The sequence below is a fragment of the Leucoraja erinacea genome, chromosome 6, assembly GCF_028641065.1.
Source record: "Leucoraja erinacea ecotype New England chromosome 6, Leri_hhj_1, whole genome shotgun sequence".
NCBI lineage: Eukaryota > Metazoa > Chordata > Chondrichthyes > Rajiformes > Rajidae > Leucoraja > Leucoraja erinaceus.
Genome location: NC_073382.1, coordinates 50,574,617 through 50,599,658, shown reverse-complemented (window position 1 = coordinate 50,599,658; position 25,042 = coordinate 50,574,617). Strand labels below are relative to the sequence as shown.

General features: G+C 40.9%; 1 protein-coding gene across 1 annotated transcript in view; it reads left to right on the top strand.

The window, feature by feature from the left end:
- Positions 1 to 25,042, top strand: part of rnf17 (ring finger protein 17) — a 92,131-nt gene that overhangs the window by 64,165 nt on the left and 2,924 nt on the right. Inside the window, exons 23-32 of the mRNA XM_055637565.1 lie at positions 139 to 198; positions 1,681 to 1,796; positions 3,485 to 3,714; positions 5,431 to 5,585; positions 10,215 to 10,334; positions 15,818 to 15,898; positions 16,969 to 17,094; positions 18,871 to 18,933; positions 19,892 to 20,008; positions 22,564 to 22,720. Of these exons, the coding sequence (XP_055493540.1) occupies positions 139 to 198; positions 1,681 to 1,796; positions 3,485 to 3,714; positions 5,431 to 5,585; positions 10,215 to 10,334; positions 15,818 to 15,898; positions 16,969 to 17,094; positions 18,871 to 18,933; positions 19,892 to 20,008; positions 22,564 to 22,720 (1,225 nt within the window). The remainder of the gene's footprint in view (positions 1 to 138; positions 199 to 1,680; positions 1,797 to 3,484; positions 3,715 to 5,430; positions 5,586 to 10,214; positions 10,335 to 15,817; positions 15,899 to 16,968; positions 17,095 to 18,870; positions 18,934 to 19,891; positions 20,009 to 22,563; positions 22,721 to 25,042) is intronic.

Genomic DNA, 25,042 nt, shown 5'->3' with positions numbered 1-25,042 from the left:
TTGAGTCAATTGTGCTCATTGACAACTCAATTACGCACAATAAAACAGGATTTTTTAACAATGTTTTTCCATTGCATGTTTTGTGGAACCAAAAGACTGCATAATGTGTTGAGATTTATTTTGTTATTCTATCTGTAGGAGAAAGATATCCAACATTTGGAGAAAAGAACTGATTGTTGTGGTGTGGCCAATGAAAAGGTTAGGCTGATAATAACTTTTGGCAAGAGTGCAAAACTATGCTGTTCTGAATTGTGTACCGTGAATGCACCCTAATATCAATACTTGTTCATGTCAGGCATTCCTCTTCCTTTTTTTGTTTCTTCTGCTTGTACAGGAAAGGGAAAATTGGGTATATCTGGATTATAGAACGATTTAGCTGTTGGTTGATTATCACGGGCATGGATGGTAGCTGTCTCCAGATGAACCTTTCTAGTGTGGGTAAATTGGATACCCCAATGAGCATTTTTTTCTGCTCCCATTCCCAGAAATAAAACAAATGAGATGAATAATATGCATGAAAGTGGTCATAATACAATGGAATTGGATAGCAAAGTGCACTTGATTGAGATAATGCGCTCTTCACTCAATTGCCTAGATTTGGACTGCTAAAACCTTTATAAAAGAGATCAGTATTTCTAGCAGTTATATATCAATCCTGCTCATGCGTTTTTGCTACTCGGCATGCTATGCAAGATTTCAAAAATATTCTATTCATAGCAACATTGAAACACAGAAAATAGGTGCAGGAGTAGGCCATTCGGCCCTTCGAGCCTGCACCAACTCGGGCTCATCCAACTCAATATCCTGTACCTGCCTTCTCTCCATACCCCCTGATCCCTTTAGCCACAAGGGCCACATCTAACTTCCTCTTAAATATAGCCAATGAACTGGCCTCAACTACTTTCTGTGGCAGAGAATTCCACAGACTCACCACTCTGGGTCCTAAAAGATTTCCCCCTTATCCTTAAACTGTGACCCCTTGTTCTGGACTTCCCCAACATCGGGAACGATCTTCCTGCATCTAGCCTGTCCAACCCCTTAAGAATTTTGTAAGTTTCTATAAGATCCCCCCCTCAATCTTCTAAATTCTAGCGAGTACAAGCCGAGTCTATCCAGTCTTGCTTCATATGAAAGTCCTGCCATCCCAGGAATCAGTCTGGTGAACCTTCTCTGTACTATCTCTATGGCAATAATGTCTTTCCTCAGATTAGGAGAATAAAGCAGATAGTTCTAAATGATAGCATGCCTTTGCCTGTTCCCGAACAGTCTGTACACCATTTTCATAATTAATCGTGCTAATCCATTTAAATGCACTTGCAGATAAATAGTTACAGCACTAGTTTGTGTTGTTACTCTTATCTGCAGTGCTGCTTGCAAAATTACACCACAGTTTTTATTCCATAGAGGAATTTTTATTTCTCAAAACCTTTTTGTTCTCCACTCAAAGTTTAGCACGGAATCTGTCAGCTGCTATCATTTGTGGCATTGTTAGTAAGAAACATGATCTTAACCTTTCGATCTTAATTTTTGGATAGCTCAAATACTAGGTAATGCCACTGAATAATTAGTTTTTAAATTGTGCCTGACTGTAGCTTTCTGTAACATGCATAAAATTAGGTCAGCAGATATGGTCACTTTAGCAGTTTATAAACAATCTTTTTGTATAAAAACTACTTCTAGGGATCATCTTCAAAGTCACCTCTGCCTGTGAAGCTGTACACAAAGGATGAAATTGGACAGTTTGTCAACATTGCACAGTACTTGATCGAGAAAGGCCTGGCCTTGCCTCAGAACATGTAATTATCTTTTATTCATGTAAAATTTAATGAATTGTTTGTTTACAAGATTGATTCGGCTTGAGAAGAATCCAATTTAATCATGATTTCAATTTTGTTCCCTAGTGATTGGAATATTATGAAATATTAAATTTATAATTAAAATGACAATAGGAAAGGAAAATACATCACACAGAGTAGGTACTCTCAACTTTTATTGTTGACACAATAATCGAAAGATTTTGAAATCTTTGTAGTAAAACAAAGTTCTGCCACTACTGTTTCTAAATGAATGGGTCTGGAAATGTAATTGCCCACTCAACAATACTTGATTTTATGTTCTCCTTTCTCCAATGGAATCACTGCAATTTACCTTGCCTCCCCCAGCCTGAAAATGTGCACGGTCCTTTAATTGGTGTGGCTGTTTGGGTACATAGATTTGGAAGTTAGTTACGGTACATGGCTTTGACCTAGCTGTAAATTAAATATGAAGGTATTAATAAGCAGTGAGAATCCAAAGTATAGTCAATGCCTCATTAGCATTGCTTTCAGTAAATATATTTTTAAAATTAAATCATAATTGGTATGGAGGCTGCATTCAAAACTCAACTCAATTCGTTATCCATGGTTGTCCTTGTACAAAATCCAAGATGGTACCCAAGCATAGTGACTCTGCATGCTGGTCACAGAAGTGGAACTGCAATCACACATCGCCTCACTCTTTTAAATCTTTGTGCCAACAGCAGCATTTCATACTTTAAATAAGCTCTTCTTAATCACATTTCACTAAACATCATTCCCTTTATCATGCATCTATACGATGTGGACGGCTCGATAATAATTTTGTATAGTCTTTCCGCTGACTAGCACGCAACAAAAGCTTTTTACTGTACCCCGATACACGTGACAATAAGCTAAACTTGGAGCATCGATGGCGGTGGGGCCTCGGCAGCAAGGGGAGTCTCGGTGGGGGGGGGGGGGGGGGGGGAGGACCGCGATTAACGGTCGATGAACTGTGAGGGGGGAGGGGAAGAATGATGGGGACCCGGCGTGGAGGGGGACAGCTGTGAAGAACAATGGGGACCTGCCATGGGGGGACCACCGTGAGGGATGGTGGGATAACATAGGGGGACCCGGGGGGGGGGGGGCTTCTTTCCTAAACCACTGTAACCCATTTAACGCATTTAATGAAGTGGCTACGCCTGTTGGAGTTGGATTAACGTCTAAAGAAAGAAAAAAATACTTCCAGGTCAGGGTGGTTGGTGATTTGGAAACTAACTAGCATGGATAGAAAAGAATTAGAGGGATTTGGATCAACCACGGGGAAAATGGGATTAGTGTGGATGGGCATCCTGGTTGCCATGCATGAGTTGAGCTGCACGGCCTATTTCTGTGTTGTGTGTTGTAAGTGGTGCAACGTTTGCTATCCCATATGACAGCAGAAATTTCTCATTACCAACAATTCATTGAACCATCGTGTGGCCGGGGAGTGTCTATACTTAGAAAAACAGTTCTCCTGATCAGTATAGTCCAACACGATTCAGGCCCCAAGGGTTGAAGAACGAGAGTGTCAACCTCTACTCTGGCAGTTGCTATCAATTAGGATCTACTAACATGGAGGCTATACTTGATTTGTACATTTCTTATTCAGTATATCATACGTTGATTTTTAGATCTTTATATTTGACCAATAAAATGTTTGTTTTAAGTTCAACTGCACCAGATACTAAAGATGTACAGTATAAGATGAAGCAAACTGACAGGCATGAGTCATTGGGCCTGGCACCTGAAAATATTGAATATCTGGCACCCGGTTATGAAGATTGCACATCTAAAAAAGTGTACAAATCACCTGTTGTACCAAATATGAATATTTTTGACATTGAAGTAACAGGGGTCGGTGATGGTGGAATCATCTATGGAATGCCATTGTCATCAAGTAAGTGAAAGATCGTCAAGGTTGCTCAACGAGACATGCATAATTTCACAGATTTTTCTAATTGCAGTCCACATGGTCTTTCATGACTTTTGTTTAGTTTTAATGCGTTAATTCTGATTATATTATTACACTTTAACCTTTGAGTTGCAGTCAGCCAGCAATTGCATGAAATTTTTGATGGGAGAATAGACTCATATAAAACTGTTCAGCATATATTTGCATGATAAATTTTGCTTAAGTTTTAAAAGCATCCTAAAGAGGGAAGAGCTTTTCAATACTTGCAGATAAATAGTTATAGCACTAGTTTATGTTGTTTCTTTTATCTGCAATGCTGCTTGCAAAATGACGCCGCAGTTTTTATTCCATAGAGGAATTTTTGTTTCTCAAAACCTTTTTGTTCTCCACTCAAAGTTTAGCACGGAATCTGTCAGCTGCTATCATTTGTGGCATTGTTAGTAAGACGCATGATCTTAACTTTTCGATCTTAATTTTTGGATAGCTCAAATACTATCAAGATGGCTACAAACCTCCTCAATAGTCCAATCAATCTAAACAGCAGAAGCCAAAGGAGTGGTCTGTGGGAAAATTAGGCTTCTGCTGTGATTTTTATAAAGTAGCTCAATCTTTCCCTTTTAAAATTCCTACCATTGGAGTTCCTACTCCCAAGGTAGTACAAAATTAACTGTTGCTAAATGTAGGTTAAATTGCTGAAGAGCGGCACATTTAATACCAATGCAAGACTGTTAATCAAATGCAATTCTCAAGGTTAAAAAAAAAATTAAATCGGTGACTAGAAATGTTCTGGTCATACGTTTTCCTGCACCTATTGCTGTGCTAAAGATGGACATTGTCATGGATAAAAGTTTCTATTAAAATTAAATTTAAATTATGAGACTTTTCTGTATTTTGTTCATTGGTGGCTCCTGAGCTTTTGTTTTGATAATTCATTTGAAGTTTAGTTTAGAGATACAGTGCGGAAAAAGGCCCTTCAACTCACCGAGTCCGCACCGACCAGCGATCTCTGCACATTGACACTACCCTACACGTATTAGGGACAATTTACACTTAACCAAGCCAATTAACCAATAAACCTGTACATCTTTGTAGTGCGGGAGGAAGACGAAGATCTCGAAGAAAACCCACGCTGTCACGGGGAAGAACATACAAACTCCGTACAGACAGCACCCATAGTCGGGATCAAACCCGGGTTTCTGGCGCTGCAAGCCCTGTAAGGCAGCAACTACTGCTGCGTCATGGTTCAAAATGTTTATATTCACATTCCAAAGTAATACAAATCTCCGTCAACCTTGGTCAATTCTGACCTCGGCTGTTTGTTTAGATTTTTGTACATTTTCACTGGGATGGAGCGAGTTTTCCTTGTGTGTTCTCTTTACTTCCACGTCACAAAGATGTGCTACAAGGTTAATTGGCAGCTAAATTGCACCCAGGACAGGAATGTAGCAGGAAAACGGGGGGAGTTAATAGTTATGTGAGAGGGATTAGAGTGTATTTAACAGGGAAGGTAGATCTCATTTGGTGATACAGGATCCTACAAAGACTTAATATGAATGGCATATTTCCATGTTCAAATTAAATATGAGGAATGTCAGCATTTTGTTCTTTTTGATGTATTTGGGTTTTATATAGCTTTTTTATGAACTATTCAAATTAACAATTGTTCTTAACCATTATAAAATGTTAATCTTTTGAATACAGAAGATCAATTCACCATGTTGACTGGTGCTAGCTTTAAAGTTTTACCATTTCTGAAACCATATTGCTATCGCAAAAATGAAGGATGTGTTGTTAAGGGCTTGGATGCACTGTGGTATAGAGGAAGGATTTTGGAAGTTATTGGGGGATCTGTCATGGTAAGATGCATTGAACATTTATTTATGCAATTAGTATTAAAGTAAAGGGTTACAAAAATATGATTGTAGACAAAAATAATTTACGGTAGATATGTAGAGTTGTCTTCCCTGAAATATTTTCATTTTCCTTTAATGTTCTTAATAGTACGCAGGTAAAGTACACATGCAATATACAGTGCATTCAGAAAGTATTCAGATCCTTTCACTTTTTCCACATTTTGTCACATTACAGCCTTATTCTAAAATGGATTAAATTCATTTTTTTTTTATCATCAATCTACACACAATACCCCATAATAAAAAAGGCAAAAACAGGTGTTTAGAGAATTTTTGCAAAGTAATTAAAAAGAAATAACTGAACTACCACATTTACATATTCAGACCCTTTACTTAGTACTTTGTTGAGGCACCTTTGGCAGCGATTACAGCCTCAAGTCTTCTTGGGTATGACGCTACAAGCTTGGCACACCTGTATTTGGGTAATTTCTCCCATTCTTCTCTGCCGATCCTCTCAAGCTCTGTCAAGTTGGATGGGGAGCGTTGATGCACAGCTATTTTCAGGTTCCTCCAGAGATGTTTGAGCAGGTTCAAGTTTGGGCTCTCGCCGGGCCACTCAAGGACATTCACAGACTTGTCACAAAGCCACTCCTGTGTTGTCTTGGCTGTGTGCTTAGGGTCGTTGTCCTGTTGGAAGGTGAACCTCCACCCCAGTGTGAGGTCCAGAATACTCTAGATAAGGTTTTTCATCAAGGATCTCTCTGTACTTTGTTCCGTTCATCTTTCCCTTGATCCTGACTAGTCTCAAAGTTCCTGCCACTGAAAAACATCCCCACAGCATGATGCTGCCACCACCATGCTTCACCGTAGGTATGGTATTGGCCAGGTGATGAGCGGTGCCTGGTTTCCTCCAGACGTGACGCTTGGCATTCAGACCAAAGAGTTAAATCTTGGTTTCATCAGACCAGAGAATCTTGTTTCTCATAGACTGATAGTCCTTTAGGTGCCTTTTGGCAAACTCCAAGCAGGCTGTCATGTGCCTTTAACTGAGGAGTGGCTTCCGTCTGGCCACGACCATAAAGGCCTGATAGGTGAAGTGCTGCAGTTATAGCCGTCCTTCCAGAAGGTTCTCCCATCTCCGCAGAGGAACGCTCGAGCTCTGTCAGAGTGACCATCGGGTTCTTGGTCACCTCCCTGACCAAGGCCCTTCTCCACCAATTGCTCAGTTTGGCCGGGCAGCCAGTTCTATGAAGAGTCCTGGTGGTTCCAAAATTCTTCCATTTAATAATGAAGGAGGCCCCTGTGCTCTTCGGGACCTGCAATGCTGCAGAAATTGTTTTATACCCTTCCCCAGATCTGTGTCTCGACACAATCCTGTCTCGGTCAATGGACAATTCATGGCTTGGTTTTTGCTCTGATATGCCCTGTCAACTGTGGGATCTTATATAGACAGGTGTGTGTCTTTCCAAATCATATCCAATTAATTTAATTTACCACTGGTGGACTCCTATCAGGTTGTAGAAACATCTCAAGGATAATCAATAGAACCAGGATGAACCCAAGTTCAAATTTGAGTGTCATAGCTAAGGGTCTGAATACTTATGTAAATGTGATATTTCAGTTATTTCTTTTTACTTCCTCTGCCAGAAATTCTAAACACCTGTTTTTGCTTCTTCGTTCTGGGATGTAGATTGATGATAAAAAAAATTTCATCCATTTAAAAAAAGGCTGTAACGTAACAAAATGTGGAAGAAATGAAGGGGTCTGAATACTTTCTGAATGCACTGTATTGAAACATGTAGGTATGTTACAAAACCTACCTGAATCGTCATTGGGAATCTGCCCACAGCCAGGTACGCGATTTTGGCGCTGTTTGGAGGGGGCGGGTTTAAAACGCGATTTTTACTAGGCTGTACTAATCGCAGATGTTCAGCCTAGTAAATCATTAACGAAAAATCGCTGCAAGACCCGGTCGCAAATGGTATTATTAGTTTTATAGGCCTCGATAATATAGTTATAATAATTTTAAAATTACTGTCTCATTCCGCAACCTCTCGCAACCCCAGGGTTTTATAAAGCAAACAATTAAAGGTATGTACCTTATTTTTACATTAAATGGGGCATATATATAACCCTATATATCAAGTTATCTATAGCGAGTAGTTCATTTTGGGCTTTTTATATCCCGCAGTATTTTTCTCGGCATTTGACGGCACTAATCCAGCGCGATGTCAACGTTCTAAACCAGCGCGTTCACAGAAACCCACTAGAAAGCCGATTTAAATGGGCATTTATTTACAGCAATTGAACACTAAATTCCTTCCATTTGGCCTATAAATTAATGTAAATTAGATATAAAAATCATGTTATATTGTGAATTATTTGTGAATAATCTTTGGACACTTAGGCTATTTAAAAATGTTAATCTTTCCTTAAGAAATGGGCTTTTGACTATCCAAGATCACAGCTTTTTTGTAATGTCCATTGAAAATCAATAGGGAACAGGATGCTAATTTCCGAGTATGAAAATGGCCATAACTTTTTTAATACTTGAGATATGAAAGTGAATTTGGTGTCAAATTAAACTTATTGTTATGCTTTATCTGATGGGATAAATTGCAGACTTGATTTTTAAAATCTCAAAATTTTGTAACATTGCTAAAACATGGTGATTTATTACTGTTAATATTGCCAGTGTTTTCCAAAATTTATCATACAAAAGCCCTGTAGAGCTGCAGTAAATTTTACACTCTTGCTGCATCCCTTTTGCAATAAAATCAAATATGTTACTTGCCTCGCTGATTGCTTGTTGTACCTGCATGCTCACATCCTGTGATTGTGCAAAAACATCCTGATCTCTGGCCATTACTATTCATGTTGCACATATTAACCTGATTTCCCCCCCCCCCCAAAAAAAAATGAACAACCTTACTATTTCCCACATAATGTTCTTTTTGTCTATTTACTTAAGTCTGCAAAGACAAGTTTTCTGTCAACCTCAATGTAACTTACTCATGCTATTGCCATGTTAACAATCCATGAGTGTAGGTCATAACCACATCAGATTCCCCCTTCGATTGACACAAATAACTAGAGGTACTCAGCAGGTCAGGCAGCATCTCTGGAGAAAAGGAATAGATTATGTTTTGGGTTGAGACCCTTCTTCAGGAGACTCAGATTTCCCTTCTATGTTTTTCCACCATTTCATTTGTTGTCCTTTTTTAATTTCTTTTGGAGTGCCTATCATAAACCAATTAGTCTTTTAAATTTATAATTTTCACTTAGTTGTACATTCCTTTTTGTAGCTGCATATTGAGGGTGAAGAATGTTATTTTTTCATTCAAATAGTTGGAAAACCTAATCCTAAATTGGCTTGACGATAAAGAAGTAGAGAATAGTGATGGATAGTTTTTTTTCTGAGTGGAAGACTAACAAATGGTGTACCATGGGGATCAGTATTGGAATGTTTGTTGCTTACAATACACTTAAATGAAAACATTGCAGATGACACGAAAATTGGATTCGTAGATAGTGAAGAAGGTTGTCTAAGGATGCAGTGCTGGCAAATGGAATTTAATTCAGATAAGTGTGAGAACGCATTGTCGGAAATTAAATTCTCATAGGACATGGAGTAAATGGTGAAGATATTAATATGGGTGATGTATAGAGGGACTTTAGGGGTGTAAGTCTAGCTGGCTGAAAGCAGATAAATAGGTGTAAAGGGTAGCGAATAAAGTATCTGATATGCTTGGCTTTGTAAGCTGAGGCATTGAGAACCGGAGTTGGGACATGTTATAGCTCTCTGAAACATTGGTTAGACAACACTTTTGAGTATTACGTACAGTTCTATAGGAAGGACATAGTGGCATTAGAAAGAGTGCAGAACATATTCACCGGGTTGTTGCCAAGAATGGTGGGCAGTAGTTATAAGGAGAGATTGGATAAGCAGGGCTCTCACTGGAATGCAGGAAGCTGAAGGGTGGCCTTGTAAAGGTTTCCAAAATTATGACGAGTATAGATATCATAGTCAAGAGTTTTTTTCCTAGTTGCACGTGTTCTTGAACTATAGGGCACAGGTATAATATGGGAGGGAGAAATGCAAAGGTATGAACTTGTCACTCTGAGGATGGTGGCTATCTGGAATGAGCTTCCGGAGGAAGTGGTCGAGACAAATACAATTTGAATGCTCAACAGGCATTTGGACAGGTAATAGGAAATTAATGGGCATTAAGGGATAAGGGCCTAATGCAGGCAAAATTGCGTTTGCGTAAATATGTGGCACAATTTCTGTGTTGTGCGATTCTATGATCCTGTGAACGTGCCATTTTAAAAATTGCATCCTACAATTTTGTGTCCTTTTCTCATGTATGCTTGCATTTCTCATGTCCAATCTTTTCACCTGATGAAACATTCAGCATTTTTTTTAACATCAAATGATGACAGTTTTCTATTAAATAATTTTGAATTGATTAGAATTATTTACTCACATAACTAGTGACCCCTTTGATTAAAAATTTGAGGAATACAAAACTAAAAATTCAGATACTCTCTTTAACCTTTAACATGCAAATCTTCTACTGATTGTAATGTGAAAACATATGCTGTGAAATATATATATTCTCTTGATTTTAGGTACACTACGTTGATGGTGGATACACTGAAACAATCCCCCAGTGCCATGTTTATCCTGAGCTTATGCATCCTGAAATTCCAGAGCTTTGCCTGCCATTTCAGCTTCATGGTGTGACTCCAGTAAGTTTCTACTATTGATTAAGTGATTTTGTTTTGGATTAAATTACACTGCTTATAAAGTTTGTATTGATCAGAAAATGGTGGAAATACTCAGCTAGTCAGAAAGCTTTTGTAGGGAGAAAGACGTTAACATTGCTGTTGATGACCTTAAATAGGTTGAACAAACCTCAAGGTAAAAGCTCAGTAGACAACGCAATCAACCCAGAATATTAATCTTCCCCAAAGCCATTGTGTTGTAGCTGCAAACAGTGTCAAATACAAAAGTTACTGCAGTTGTCATCTGTTAGTCTGGTTGCATCTCCCAGACCTATGATCTCCACCACCAAAAAGGACAAGGACAGCAGATGCATGTGTGGTCTGTCCATTTCCCTTCACAGATGCTGCCTAACCTACCTAGTTCCTTCAGCAGCGTGCCTTTTGCTCAAGATTCCAGTATTTACAGTCTCTTGTCTTCATCTTCCTTTGCTGAGTTTAAAACTAGGAATTCCCACCCAAAACCTATCATGAGAAGGACTGAGTGGTCTCAAGAATAGTAAGAAATAGATAATACACACTTGCCTTGCCACTCATGCTCCAACCCTGGAAAATGAGTCAAGATTTTGTTTTAAATTGTCATGAAGTAGTGTCGAGTGTTGGTCGCCACAGTACAAAAAGAAGAGGATAGCGCTAGAAAGAGTGCAGCAGAGATTCACCAGGTTCTTGCCGCGTTTAGTCACAACAGTAGGTTGGGCAGGCTTGGATTGTTAACACTGAAGTGCTCAGTGCGTATGGGTGATTTTATAAAAGTTAATAAAATTCATAAGGGGCATAGATAAGGTTGATGTTCTTTTTCCAAGGATAGGGGAGTCTAACACTAGAGTGCTTAAGTTTAAGGTTATTGGGGAAAGATTTAAAAGGGACTTGAGGGGCAAGTATTGCCACAAAGGGTGGTGGGTTTATGGAACTAGTTGCCAGACGAGGTGGTAAGGCAGGTATAATCACAGCATTTTAAAAAGCATTTGGACAGATACATGGATGGGAAAGGAATAGGGGATACACACTAAATGCAAGAAAATGGGATTAGCTTGATTATACATTCAGATGACCATGTAAAGCCAACGGACCTGTTTCTGTGCTGTACACTGTAACATTATTTTGCATTTGGGAACGGTGCTTGCCATTCACTTGCCAACAAATTTTTTGCGAACTTGCTAAAACTCCAAAAGCACATAATCTGCAAGGCCTTTTGGAGGATCTATGGTGTCCATGAGCAGGATGTGGAGTCACACCAAATCCCTTTTGACTAATTCGTATTGAAAAGATCTTTCTGAAGTGTGCTAAACCAGGAACAACAGACGAGATAGCATACACTAAATAACATACACATTCAAAATCAAGTTGGAGGGAAGTAGTGATTATTTTCTGCTTTGTTACCATCTTCCAAAGACAAACTATTTGAAAAGAGGAAAAATATAAATAAAAAACAGAGGTGAAAAGCACACTTTAGTAGATACTAGACTAAGTGGGAACCGTTGGGTCTCAGTCACACGGGAGATCTGGCCCCTAACGCAATCCATTCCCCAACGCAATATTTTACCACTAACCCGTTCCCCCAACACAACCGATTCCCCAATGCAATATTCCACCACTCACCCATAGCCCCTAACTGCACAGATGCGGCGGACGGCCACGGCAAGTGGAAAAAAGATTTATTAAAGCTTAAAATGGGAAAAACTCTTTAAATATAACAACAATATAAACGTAAAAGATGAGATTTATTCAATCCATTCATTCTTGTTGTGTCTCATGTGTGTTCTGCAGCCGGGGGAGGGGGACGGCTGCCGGCGGGAGCATCCTGTAGCCGGGGATGGGGACAGCTTCAGGCGGGGGCCAGTGGGGAGCGTTCTGTAGCCGAGGGAGGGGGACGGCTTTAAGCAGGGTCTGGTGGGGAAGTGTCCTACTGCTGGGAACGGGGACAGGTTAGTATGGACATTGTGGGACAAATGGATTCTTGAGGTGGCAGCTCACTCACGGCTGGTGGGCTGGCAGTTGACATGGCTATTCCTTGAAATTCCGTTTCAAGCAGGGTGCAAGACCACCAAATTCAAGTGCAGTTTCATACCATTTCAAGCAGGGTGCAAGGCCACCGAATTCAAATGCAATTTCCTACCATTTCAAGCAGGGTGCAGGGCCACCAAATTCAAATGCCGTTTCTTACCACTTCAAGCAGGGTGCAAGGCCACCAAATTTAAGTGCAGTTTCATACCACTTCAAGCAGGGTGCAAGGCCACCGAATTCAAGTGCAGTTTCCTACCATTCAAGCACCTCCAGTTTAAATTCCATTTGGATTATTTTGGAGGACCAAGAAACCAAGAACCAAGAAAGAAGGGTGCAAGCAGGGTGCAAAGCCACCGAATTCAAGTGCAGTTTCATACCATGCCATTTCATGCAGGGTGCAAGGCCACCACATTCAAATGCAGTTCCATACCATTTCATGCAGGGTGCAAGGCCACCAAATTCAAATGTAGTTTCATACCATTTCATGCAGGGTGCAAGGCCACCAAATTGAAATGCAGTTTCATACCATTTCAAGCAGGGTGAAACCACCATAAAACCACAAAACACCACATAAACACCACACTCGCAGTTCTGTAGAATTTCAGTGTGTTCAGTTGATTCACAGCTCAGATAGTCGTGACCTCTCCCTCCTCCATCTTGTAGAGACTGTGCCACACCCACACTTTTATAATCCCTCTCCCTCCCACCGGAAGGGGTGTGGCCTTCATGGCGTGATTGACAGGAGAAATATTCTCAACATTTTTAAACACTAATAACACATTTGTTTTTAGAGTTTAGACTTTTAATCATTTGCTGTGCTTTATTTCAAAACAACCACATTTTCATTTTCAAACCACATTAGGGGCACTCAAGGTCAGCAAAACCACATTCACAGTTTAGTAGACATGTGTTCAGTGTTATTCGCAGCTCAGACTGAGGGACGTGACCCTCTCGCTCCCCCTTCTTGCAGAGACTGACTGAGGCACTCAACACTTCCGGGTTTTATAGTCCCTCCGGAAGCGCCGTGGTCTTCAGGAGAGAGAATCTCAACATTTTTTAAACACTAATAACTCTTTTATATTCCATCAATGGGAAAAATCCTCTTGCCCTACACAGCGGAGGGGTACTCTGAGTAAGATGGCCAAACATCACAGCCGTAAGTGGCAGTGTTTTTTCTAAAATCAATATACAGAACAACAGGAAGTGGTCAAGATCAGACTTTTAGTAATATAGACAAGCCCAGCAGCTCCATTCTCTCAGCATATGACAGTCCCGCCATCCCGGGAATTAATGTTGTAAACTTACGCTGCACTCCCTTAATGGCAAGAATGTCCTTCCTCAAATTAGGGGACCAAAACTACACACAACACTCCAGATGTGGTCTCACTAGGGCCCTGTACAACTGCAGAAGGACCTCTTTGCTCCACTATTCAACTCCTCTTGTTATGTAGGCCAACATGCCATTCACTTTCTTCACTGCCTGCTGTACCTGCATGCTTACTTTCATTGACTGATGAACAAGGACCCCCAGATCCCATTGTACTAACACCTTTTCCCACCATTTAGATAATAATCTTCCTTCCTGTTTTTACTACCAAAGTGGATAACCTCACATTTATCCACATTAAACTGCACCTGCCATGCATCTGCCCACTCACTCAACCTGTCCAAGTCACCCTGCATTCTCATGGCATCACAGTTCACACTGCCACACAGCTTTGTGTCATCTGCAAATTTGCTAATGTTACTTTGAATCCCTTCATCTAAATCATTGATGTATATTGTAAATAGTTGCGATCCCAGCACCGAGCCTTGCGTACCCCACAAGTCACTGCCTGCCATTCTGAAAGGGACCCGTTAATCCCTACTCTTTGTTTCCTGTCTGCCAACCAATTCTCTATCCATGTCAGCACTCTACCCCCAATACCATGTGCCCTAACATTGCCCACTAATCTCCTATGTGGCACCTTACCAAATGCTTTCTGAAAGTCCAGGTACACTAGATCCACTGGCTTTCCCTTGTCTATTTTCCTAGTTACATCCTCAAAAAAATTTCAGAGTATTAATCAAGCATGATTTCCCCTTCGTAAATCCATGCTGACTCGGACCGATCCTGTTACTGCTATCCAAATGTGCCGCTATTTCATCTGTTATGATTGACTCCAGCATCTTCCCCACCACTGACCTCAGGTTAACTGGTCTATAATTCCCTGTTTTCTCTCTCCCTCCTTTCTTAAAAAGTGGGATAACATTAGCTACCCTCCTTTCTCCGACAACGCTCCGGGGGCCCCAAGTCCTTCTGATCGAGGCCTCGTAAGGTTTGTCCTGACTGACCAACCAGATCAATTTTCCAAAATATGGTCTCCTTTCATTGTCTATAATTTCTTCTCAACAACTGTGGAGGAAGGGGTGTCATTAGGACCGGGAGGTAGGGGAGACGGGGGGGAGGAGGGCGTGATCGAGGGGGAAGGGGGGGTGTGGGCGGGGGGTTGTGGGGGGAGGGTGGCGGGGGCTGGGGGGGTTGTGGGGGGTGGTGGGTGTGGGGGAGGGGGAAGTGGGTGCGTGGGGAAGGGAGTTTGTGTGGGGGGGGTGTGGGGGGAGGGAGGTGGGTGGGGGGTTTGTGGGGGGTGGGTGGGGGAGTGGGAAGTGGTGCGTGGGGAAGGGAGTTTGTGTGGGGGGGGTGGTGGTGAGGGGGGTGTGGGGGGAGGGGGTTGTGGGGGCGGGGAGGGGTCTGTGGGGGGGGGCAGCGAGCGTTGTGGAGCCGGGAAAGGGGGGGGGGGGGTGTGTGGGGGGGGGGGGGGTGTGTTGTAGGGGGGGAGGGGTGTGGGGGGGGGGGGGCAGTTGTGGTGGGGGAGGGGGGGCAGGGGGACCCAGCGAGGGGGGCCAGAGGGGAAGGGGCTGGAGCTGACTGTGCGAATGGTGACTCACAGCGGGCACTGGTTGCTGGATGTTCACCACCGGAATCAGAGTCTCTTTCCGATTGGGGACATATCCCACACCGCCCCGCCCCGGACTGGACTTCTGGTAAAGACGCGATGCTGCAGGAAGGGGCGGATCGTCCCGCGAAGTGACAGGAGGAAATACCAATGCACGTGGCGCTGAATGGCAGGAGAGGAGATCAATCTGCGCATGCGTGGTTTTTAAGATTTTTTAAACCTCGCTAACGTTTACATTAGACCACCGATCGGAACGAAACTTGGTGCAATCGCAGCGCAGGAGAATGGTGAGTAAGCTGGCGAACAATCATAGCGCTATCGCATATCGTTTTTGCATAAATAGAATGGTCACGCAAACCGGAGTATAACATGATCAGAGCTTTAGTTATGTATAGGTAGATAGATGCACAAAATGATCAAAATAGTTTGAGGAAAACATACATGTGTCTTTTTAGAATTATATATAAATGGACAAGACTGCACTGAAAGGCCAATTGTTTCTATTTACAGGTAGGAAACAAGTGGCAGGAAGATGCTATCGACACTTTGAGAGAATTACTTGTACAGAGAATATTAGAAGTTGAAATCATGGTAATTACGTTGTAGCCATGTCGAGCAGTTTTACACCAACATTCTTATCAAAGCTAAATATGTTTGGTATTAATGTAATTGTTACGTATAATTACATTTTTTTTCAAATCTAAATGGATACAAAGTTGAAAATGATAAGAAAACATTTGAGATATTAATATTATCAATATTATTTCCATCAAATGAAAGACATAGCTCTACATTAAACAATGTATGTACTCTTATGGTAAGAGTTTTTACAGGATTTCTGGTGTGACATTGGTATTTGCACTTGACTTGCACTTACATTTAAATTATGTTTTTGTATTTTTTTCAAAAGTGCTGGAGTAACACAGCAGGTCAGGCAGCATCTGTCGAGAATGTGGATAGGTGACGTTTCGGGTTGGGACACTTCTTCAAATCTGAAACGTCATCATTCAAGTTCTCCAAAGAGGCTGTCTGACCCGCTGAGTTACTCCAGGATTTTGTGTCTTTCTTTTGCAAACCAGCATGTGCAATTTCTTATACCTTCTCCATATTTTTGTAAAGTTGGACTGCGCTCGACTCAGAAGTGCAGCTACATGGGTTTCAGGTAGCACTCAAAAACTTACTTGAATTTTCTAAGTCTTCGGTGTTATTGGATTTTGTGGTGAGGGCAAATGATCAGATTCCCTTGAATTGTATCTCATAAATCTACTTAAAAACATTTGGCTCCAATTGGGTCACTTCATATGCATAAAACAAACATTTTAAAAGAACAATTAAAAAAACATTTTCTATTAGATTTAATTTGAGCAAGATGTTTATAAGGGAGATGAGGAGATGAGACAACAGTGGACATTAATTTAACAGATTTGCTCTTTCATTTGTGTGTTTTATTTCTTTTAAATAACGACAAAGGAAAGGAGGAAACCGAGCATCCTAAGATAGATCAGTTTCCGGAGACTGGTGCAGAAATTGTAGTTACTGGAATGTGTCAAAAAGTGGTGGAACACGTTCATCAGAACTGCATAGGTTCAGAGAGAGGTGTCATGATGATAGATTGCATTAATGTTGGTTCTTTATTCTCTTGTTCAAAAATTGTATTCTAGGTGCCGTCAGAAATTTGCCCACCAGCATTATTAGTTGATCTTCGCTTAGATGGAATGTCTGTTTCCTGCTTTATGATTCATCACAATCATGCTGTTCAAACTATAAAAGCTGCTTTAACATTGAAGGTAAAACTACAAATATAACCAAATCTCGTCAGATTTCCAAAATTCTGAAGTTCCTCAACTTTCCAGTTCCGGTGGTGCTGCGAGTCGGCTGCCTCTCCTGCAGCGGGTTTGTTGTTTCGACTTTTTTTGTTTTTTTTAAGTATGTCCGAAAGTATGTTTTAGTGTTTCTCAGTATGTCTTGTGTGGGGTTGATGGGGGGGGGGAATAGGGGGAAACCGTTTTTCAGGCACCTACCTCGACGGAGATGCGACTTTCTTCCTTGTCGCTTCTTCGCCCCCCCCTCCTCGCGGCCTTACAGCGGGTTTGGTGCGCCCTTTCCTGGAGTCGGGCCCAGAGCTTCAGCAGCGCAGTGGGGACTTCAACAGCGTTCCGACCAGGGGGCTTGGAAATCTGCGGAGGGTCAGGGTCCCGAACACAGGTGAACAAGGGAGGAGGTGGAGGAGGAGGACTGTCTGAACTGTATTGCCTTCCACCACAGTGAGGAATGCTGTGCTGGATGTCTGTGTTGAATTATGTTGTGTATTATGTCTTTTTTTAATTGTAACGCTGCATGGTAAATTACATTTTACTGCACCTAATGGTGCATGTGACAAATACATTTGAAACTTTAAACCGTTGAACTTTATCAGCAAGTTCTTTTTGGCTATCATCTATGTTTGCCGACCAATAATTATCATTTTTCCTGCCAAAATTGAAGTAATAAACATTTCACTTTGAACTTTTACATAAAAATTGAATGTCGTTCTGTTCCTGCTATCTATTACTCATAAGGCCTCTTACTTAAGCAGGAATAAGGAAAGCAGAAAGGGCAAGAACTGTAATAGGAACAAAATATTGGGAATATTTGGTCAAACTGTATTTGTGGGGAGGAAAACTCTTTTCATGCAAATTGGTCTATAAACTATAATCTTTGTTATCTAATATATCAAATCAATTCATTAATCGTGAATAGGATGGTGTGCATTTTCAACAAAAATATGCCGTGTGTGTGTCTAAAGTTGACATTTAACAGATGTAAAAACCTTCTTCTGAAGTGGGAGAGTCTCGATCCAGAGGCCATAACCTCAGAATTAAAGGACATTCCTTTAGGAATGAGATGAGGAGTAATTTGTTTAATCAGAGGTTGGTGAATCAGTGGAATTCATTGCTACAGAAGGCTGTGGAGGCCATGTTAATGGATATTCTTAAGGCAAAGATAGATTCTGGTTTAAAATGGGTGTCAGGCGTAATGGGGAGAATGCAGGAGAATGGGATTAGGAAGGAGAGATAGATCAGCCATGATATGGCGAAGTAGACTTGATTGGTCGAATGGCCTATTTCTGCTCCTAATACTATTGAACTTATGAAACTACCTATCCTGAGGTGTGAATCTTCTCCTGCACATATCTTGTGCACTTTATAAAATTAAAATCACGAGACATTAGATTGGTAATAACGAGAAGAGCAATGAGTTGTCTCCAGAAGCTTCTTAATGCTACTTTTTGCAAATGTTTTGAATATCTAAATCTGAAATTTGCAGTTTGCAATCTAGAATTGCAGCCAGAAGAGGAAGAATATCAGTGCCAGCAGTAAAAATGAAATCTCATTTATAGAGATCTGCCCATTCCTAGGTACTGTCATTGGCTATCAGCCAGGAACTGTTATTTGGAGCCTTAATTTGATTTTTACCATTGTGCATCATCTGTTTAAGCTGACAACAAAAATAAAATACTTGGTTATTTTATAAACGTTTTATAATGTAGCACACTGGATAGTGATTTTTTTTTTCTTCTGCAGAAAGATTCACTTGGTTTAAATGAAGAAAATATACCTGAAGAAAACTGGGATTTGACATTTGAAGTAAGATGTTACTGAACACGAATAAAATGTTGAGCTCTTGTGAATATGTCCCTTGTCGTTGCTTTTCAGTTGCTACCAAAAGTTAAACGAAGGTTAATTTTAGTATTAGTCGTGAACTTCTGCAAGCACGGTCATCTTTTATACTTTGATTAGACTACATGATGGAGTAGAGGTGAAGCCCATTATTTAAGCCCCCAGCCCTCATTTCCACAGGGAGAGAGAGAGGTCTTGATGGCAATTATAGGACCTGCCATATCAGCACATGTAAATTTTGATTTTCACTTTGCAGATACAACCTAAACACTTGAGTAATTTCAGTAATATTTTTTATTTATCGGAAATATTGTAGATTATTTAGAACTATTTATTGCCATAATATCCAATAATTCTGCAACAGTATGAATAGGAGGATATTAGAGGGAAAACAAGGTGGACGTTTTAAATTTAGTTTTTAGTTTTAGAGATACAGCGTGGAAACAGGTCCTTCGGCTTACTTAATCCATGCCGACCAGCGATCACTCATACACTCGTTCTATCCTATACACAAAGGACTATTTACAGAAGCCAATTAAACCTACAAACCTGTACTTCTTTGGAGTGTGGGAAGAAACTGGAGAAATCCCATGCAGTCACAGGGTGAACAGGCCAACTCCGAACAGACGGCACCTGTAGTCACAATCGAACCTGGGTCTCTGGCGCTGTGAGGCAGCATCTCTACTGCTGTGCCAGTGTGCCGCCCTAAATCTAGAAGTTGAAATCTTCCTGTCAGACACTCATATTGAGATGAACAATAAGTGAAGTCTTTTTAGGTTGCTTTCTAGTTTAAAACTGACCATTGAACTCTAATAAATGCATTAATCTTCCACAAAAGCAAGGCGATTATGTCAAGAAATGCTGAGTGTAATAGGAGCCTGGTGGGAAGAAATGAATATTCTAATGTTGAAATCTGTATTTACAGAGCTTACTATCTTCACAGTTTGAAATGGTCATGTTACCAGAGTATGATTATCCACTGTTGCCTATGCCGGGAAAGGCTTTCCCAGTAACTGTAAAGCACCTAGAAACTCCCAATCAGGTTTGTAAGCAGCCTTCTGGAGGCAGATTTCAGATCGATTTTGTTTATGAAATATTATTTCAATGAAATTAATGTATTGTTATATTGATGTACTTTTACGTTGGATCAGTTTCTTAAATTATGATTCCTTGCCTCCACAAACTAAATATGAATTGTACAAAGATTAAAACTTGTTACATAAATTTACCAGCTTAGAAAGCACAAGCACTGATTTATTTTTGAAATGACCAGGTTTAATACTTCTTAATTAATCTATTATTTCCCCCTTGTCTGGAAGATGTATGGGAACACAACTTCATAGGAGCCAATTACATTGATAGAAGCTGTGTTGATTTTTGTAATCCACATTTCCAGCTGGCTGCATGCAGGGATGTAAGAGTATTGCTTTCCCATGTATGTAGAGCTAGAACAGGATGGCTGTTGAACTGTCCTTCTGGTCTCTGAGATGATATCAAGGGCTCTAATAATTCTGCATGTTATCTCTAGATGAATGTTTCCAAAATAATTAATTTTCACTTTTTGTAACACTTGCTACCCTGATGAAGATTAATTGGACTTTGTATTTTTAAAGTTTTCATGATAATTGCTGATTGGAATTATTAGAAGTGCCCTCACAAAAAGCCTTTCTGGTTTCCTCTTTGGTTTGACCATTGCTAATCTCATTCCAAGTTTTTCATTTGCCTCCTTCCAACCACCCATCCCATTTCTCTATTCATTATTGTAATTTGAGAAAATATTGTGGGATCCTTGTCATAAAAGTTGACAACTTCATCTGGTAGCCCAAACTCAATGTTGAATTTGAACGTAATAAACCTACATCCCCGGCATGTAGCCTGCAAATTCAGCATAGCTAGCTCCTTAGGTACACAAAATTGCTGGAGAAACTCAGCGGGTGCAGCAGCATCTATGGAGCGAAGGAAATAGGCGACGTTTCGGGCCGAAACCCTTCTTCAGACTGATGGGGGGTGGGGGGGGGAGAAGGAAGGAAAAGGGGAGGAGGAGCCCGAGGGCGGGCGGATGGGAGGGTGGGAGGAGACAGCTAGAGGGTTAAGGAAGGGGAGGAGACAGCAAGGGCTAGCAAAATTGGGAGAATTCAATGTTAATGCCATCCGGACGCAAGGTCCCCAGGCGGAATATGAGGTGCTGTTCCTCCAATTTCCGCTGTTGCTCACTCTGGCAATGGAGGAGACCCAGGACAGAGAGGTCGGATTGGGAATGGGAGGGGGAGTTGAAGTGCTGAGCCACCGGGAGGTCAGGTTGGTTATTGCGGACTGAGCGGAGGTGTTCGGCGAAACGATCGCCCAACCTACGCTTAGTCTCCCCGATGTAGATCAGCTGACACCTAGCTATAGCTAGCTCCTTTCTGTTTTGCCATTTCTTGATCCTTTCATTCCCTCTTACAAGCCCTGTTGTATTTTCAATAGCTCTTTTTCTTTCAATATCCTTGTGCTGTCATCCACCTTCCAACCTTCAGCAAGCTGGTCTACTCAAACCCCATGTCCTGCTCCCTAAATCTGACAGTGAATATTTTATTTTTCAAAAATCTGACCTAACAGCATTTTCTCTACATCAGCAAGACCAAACTTAGACTAGGTGACCGTTTTGCCGAACGCATGCACTCGTTCCACCAAGGCCTGGTGGAGCTCCCAGTTACTAGACATTTTATACTCTCCTTCCCCCTTCCCATTCTGACTTTTCTGTCCCCTGCCTCCTTTACTGTCAAAGTGAGGCCATACGCATAGTGGAAGAATGGTACCTTGTGTTCGGCTTGGACAGCCTGCAACCCAACAGCATGAACATTGAATTCTCCAATTTCAACATTACCCTTCCCCCATGCACGCACACCTTTCTCCCACTATCCTTGTAGTTCTGTCCCTTTCCACTCCTAGCGCTCATCTCCACCCGCTCCCCATTGTGAGTTCCCCATCTCCATCTCCGTCACATTTCACACATATCCCTCCTTTCAGTTTTACATTTTACTGTTCTTTGTTAACCTGGTACCCCCTTTGTCTCCATTTCAACTTTCCATCTTTGCTAGTCACTCCACCTATTTGCCAATCACTCATTCACACCTGCATCCACCTAACAGATGCCAGTTTCTAGCCGGACTACCTTTCTCTACCAGCTTTCTCCCCCTCCATTAGTCTGACGAAGAGTCCTGATTTAAGATTTGTCGTCTTCAACTGTCGCAGCCACAATTTTAGTGTTTTACTGTAAGATCTGGAATTATCTTCCAAAACGCTCCACGCCACCACCTTTTCTCTAAAATTTACCTTGTCACCAGCGAAGATGCTAACTGGGCTTTGTCAAATCAATTCAAAACCTTGTTTAAATAGTGATTTAGCAAAGCAATTTATTATCATTATTATTAATTGAACAGAAAACCGTGTCAACATGTAAGAATATCATGGTGTACTCGTTTGAAGATAAGAGAATATAAAGGATAGGAACAAAGTTGGTATTTGGGACATTACTCGCCTGGAGTTTAAACTCCACTTAACCGTTTGCGATGAATGGCATGATCTGTGTGCTAATCCTATGCAATTTATTTTAAGGTGTATATCTCCCTTGGTACAAGGAAAAATGTTGGATCCGACAGTGATACCGATGATAGTGGCATAAGCTATGAGTCTGAAGATGATCTTGAGCAATCTCTGAGGGAGCTTAATCCAAATGCAGAAGCTCTTCCTTTACTTACAGATTTCAGATCTGGTATAGACAACTAGATTTATTTCATTTGGTTCTCTGATAAAGTATAACTTCAATAGCTCGCTCAAATCTATAAAACTATTAAACATAACATTTTAATAACAATCCTTATAATGTGCCATATAGGAACTGCTTGATTTTGAAACATTTGAGTTAAAAAACAAATTGCAATACTGCCATCAACTCTTTGGAGTATTTTGACCTACAAAATGTTTTTGTCATAAGCGATAGCATATCACGCTCCACCAATAACAATATCTGCATTTCCTCAGTTTTCTCAAAAACAAAATTTTGCTTCACAAAATGTTTTCCATGAAAATAATTAATCGACAAATGGCTGTAAATGAATTCCAACAAATTTGTGTTAATGTGAACATTAACTTTAGTCCCATAACATTAAGGTCTCCAATGCCCTTACAAAGCAAGCAGATTTTATTTTATTCCTGCACATATCCCCAATCATAGTCGAACTGATAATTTGCAATTTTTTTCTGTATACTCTATCTGCTTAAACAGACGAACTAAAGACTGCAATAAACAAATGCTTACCATGTAAAATGTGTTTAAATCAAATGTTCACTGCTCAAAGAGTTGCAAGTAAACTCGAATCAAATCAGAATATAGAAAATCAGTGCAGGGAAAGTCCTCAAGAAATTCATTGTATCCTATGAACCATTCCAGGAGGGACTTGATTGACCATGGTTGGCTTGACCATGGGGAATGAGTGGGCTTTGCAGAGATGGTTGGCCAGGATGTTACAATCCATCTGTCATCTTTTAATTTTTCTTTCTTCTAATTATGCTGCATTGCAGTTCTAGAGGTTGGGTAGAATTGCCCATTAGAAGTTTAGGTTGGTGATGGCAAAGCCATAGACATTCTTTATATGGACCTTTGATAGACTTTTGACAAGGCTCAACATGATCGGCTGCTCTTGAAATCTGGGGAGAACTATCTAACTGGATAGCGAATTGGCTTCGTGGAAGGAAGCAGAGAGTGATGGTGGAAGGATATTTTTCAAAATGGAGACCTGTGACTTGTGGTGCACCTCGGGGATCGGTGTTGGGCCCATTGCTGTTTGTGTTTTATACCAAAGATTTGGATGAGAATGTACAAGGCATGACTAGTAAGATTTCAGACGACACTAATGTGGGTGGTATTGTAGATAGTGAAGATGATTATCAAATATTACAACAGAATCTTGATCTGCTGGACAAATGGGCTGAGGAATGATTAATAGAGCCTGATGCAGGTAAGTGCAAAGTGTTGCATTTTAGGAAATCAAACCAGGTCAGGACCTTTTCTCGTTTCCCTTATCCCTAAACAGTCTGAAGAAGGGTCTCAACCCGAAACATCACCATTCCTTCTCGCCAGAGATGCTGCCTGTCCCACTGAGTTACTCCAGCATTTTGTGTCTTATCTTCCCTTCAAAGTGAATGGCAGGGCCCTGGAGTGTTGTAGAGCAGAGAGACCTAGGAGTGTGATTATATAGTTCCCTGAAAGTGACGTGCAGGGTGGTCAAGAGGGCTTTCAGTAGATTGGCCTTCATCAGTCAGGGCATTGAGTATATGGTATGTTGTTTTACAGTTGTACAAGATGTCGGTGAGGCCACATTTTGGAGTATTGTGGCTAGTTTTGGTCACCCTCCAATAGGAAAGATGTTGTTAAGCTGGAAAGTGTGCAGAAGATTTACGACAATGTTGCTGGGACTTGAGGGCCTGAGCTATAAGAGGTTGGACAAGCTAGGACATTATTCCATGGAGCACAGGAGGATGAGCGGTGATGTTATAACGGTGAGATAGATCATGAGGGGAATAGATAGGGTGAAGGTGTAAAGATCATGAGGGGTATAGATAGGGTGAATGCACAGTATTTTACCGAGAGTACGGGAATCATGAACCAGAGGACATAAGTTCAAGATGAGAATAGAAAGATTTAATGGGAACCTATGGGACAACTTTTTCACACAGATGGTGGTGGGTATATTGAACAAGCTGCCAGATAAGGTTACTGAGGCAGGTACTACAACAACAGTTAAAAGATATTTGGACCACTATATGGATAGAAAAGGTTCAGAGGAATATTGGAAAAACACGGGCAGGTGGACTAGTGTAGATGGGGCATCTTTGTAGGCATGGACAAGTTGGACCAACGAGCCTGTTTCTATGCGGAATGACTGACTCCAACACGTTTACAGACTATTAGAAAACTGTACTACCCAAACCCAAAATTAAATACAGTACTAATGTTTTTACAAGATCAAAATAATCATCTGCACTGATTTTGTACTTGGGCTTTGACATGTTTATTCATATATCATATTCATAT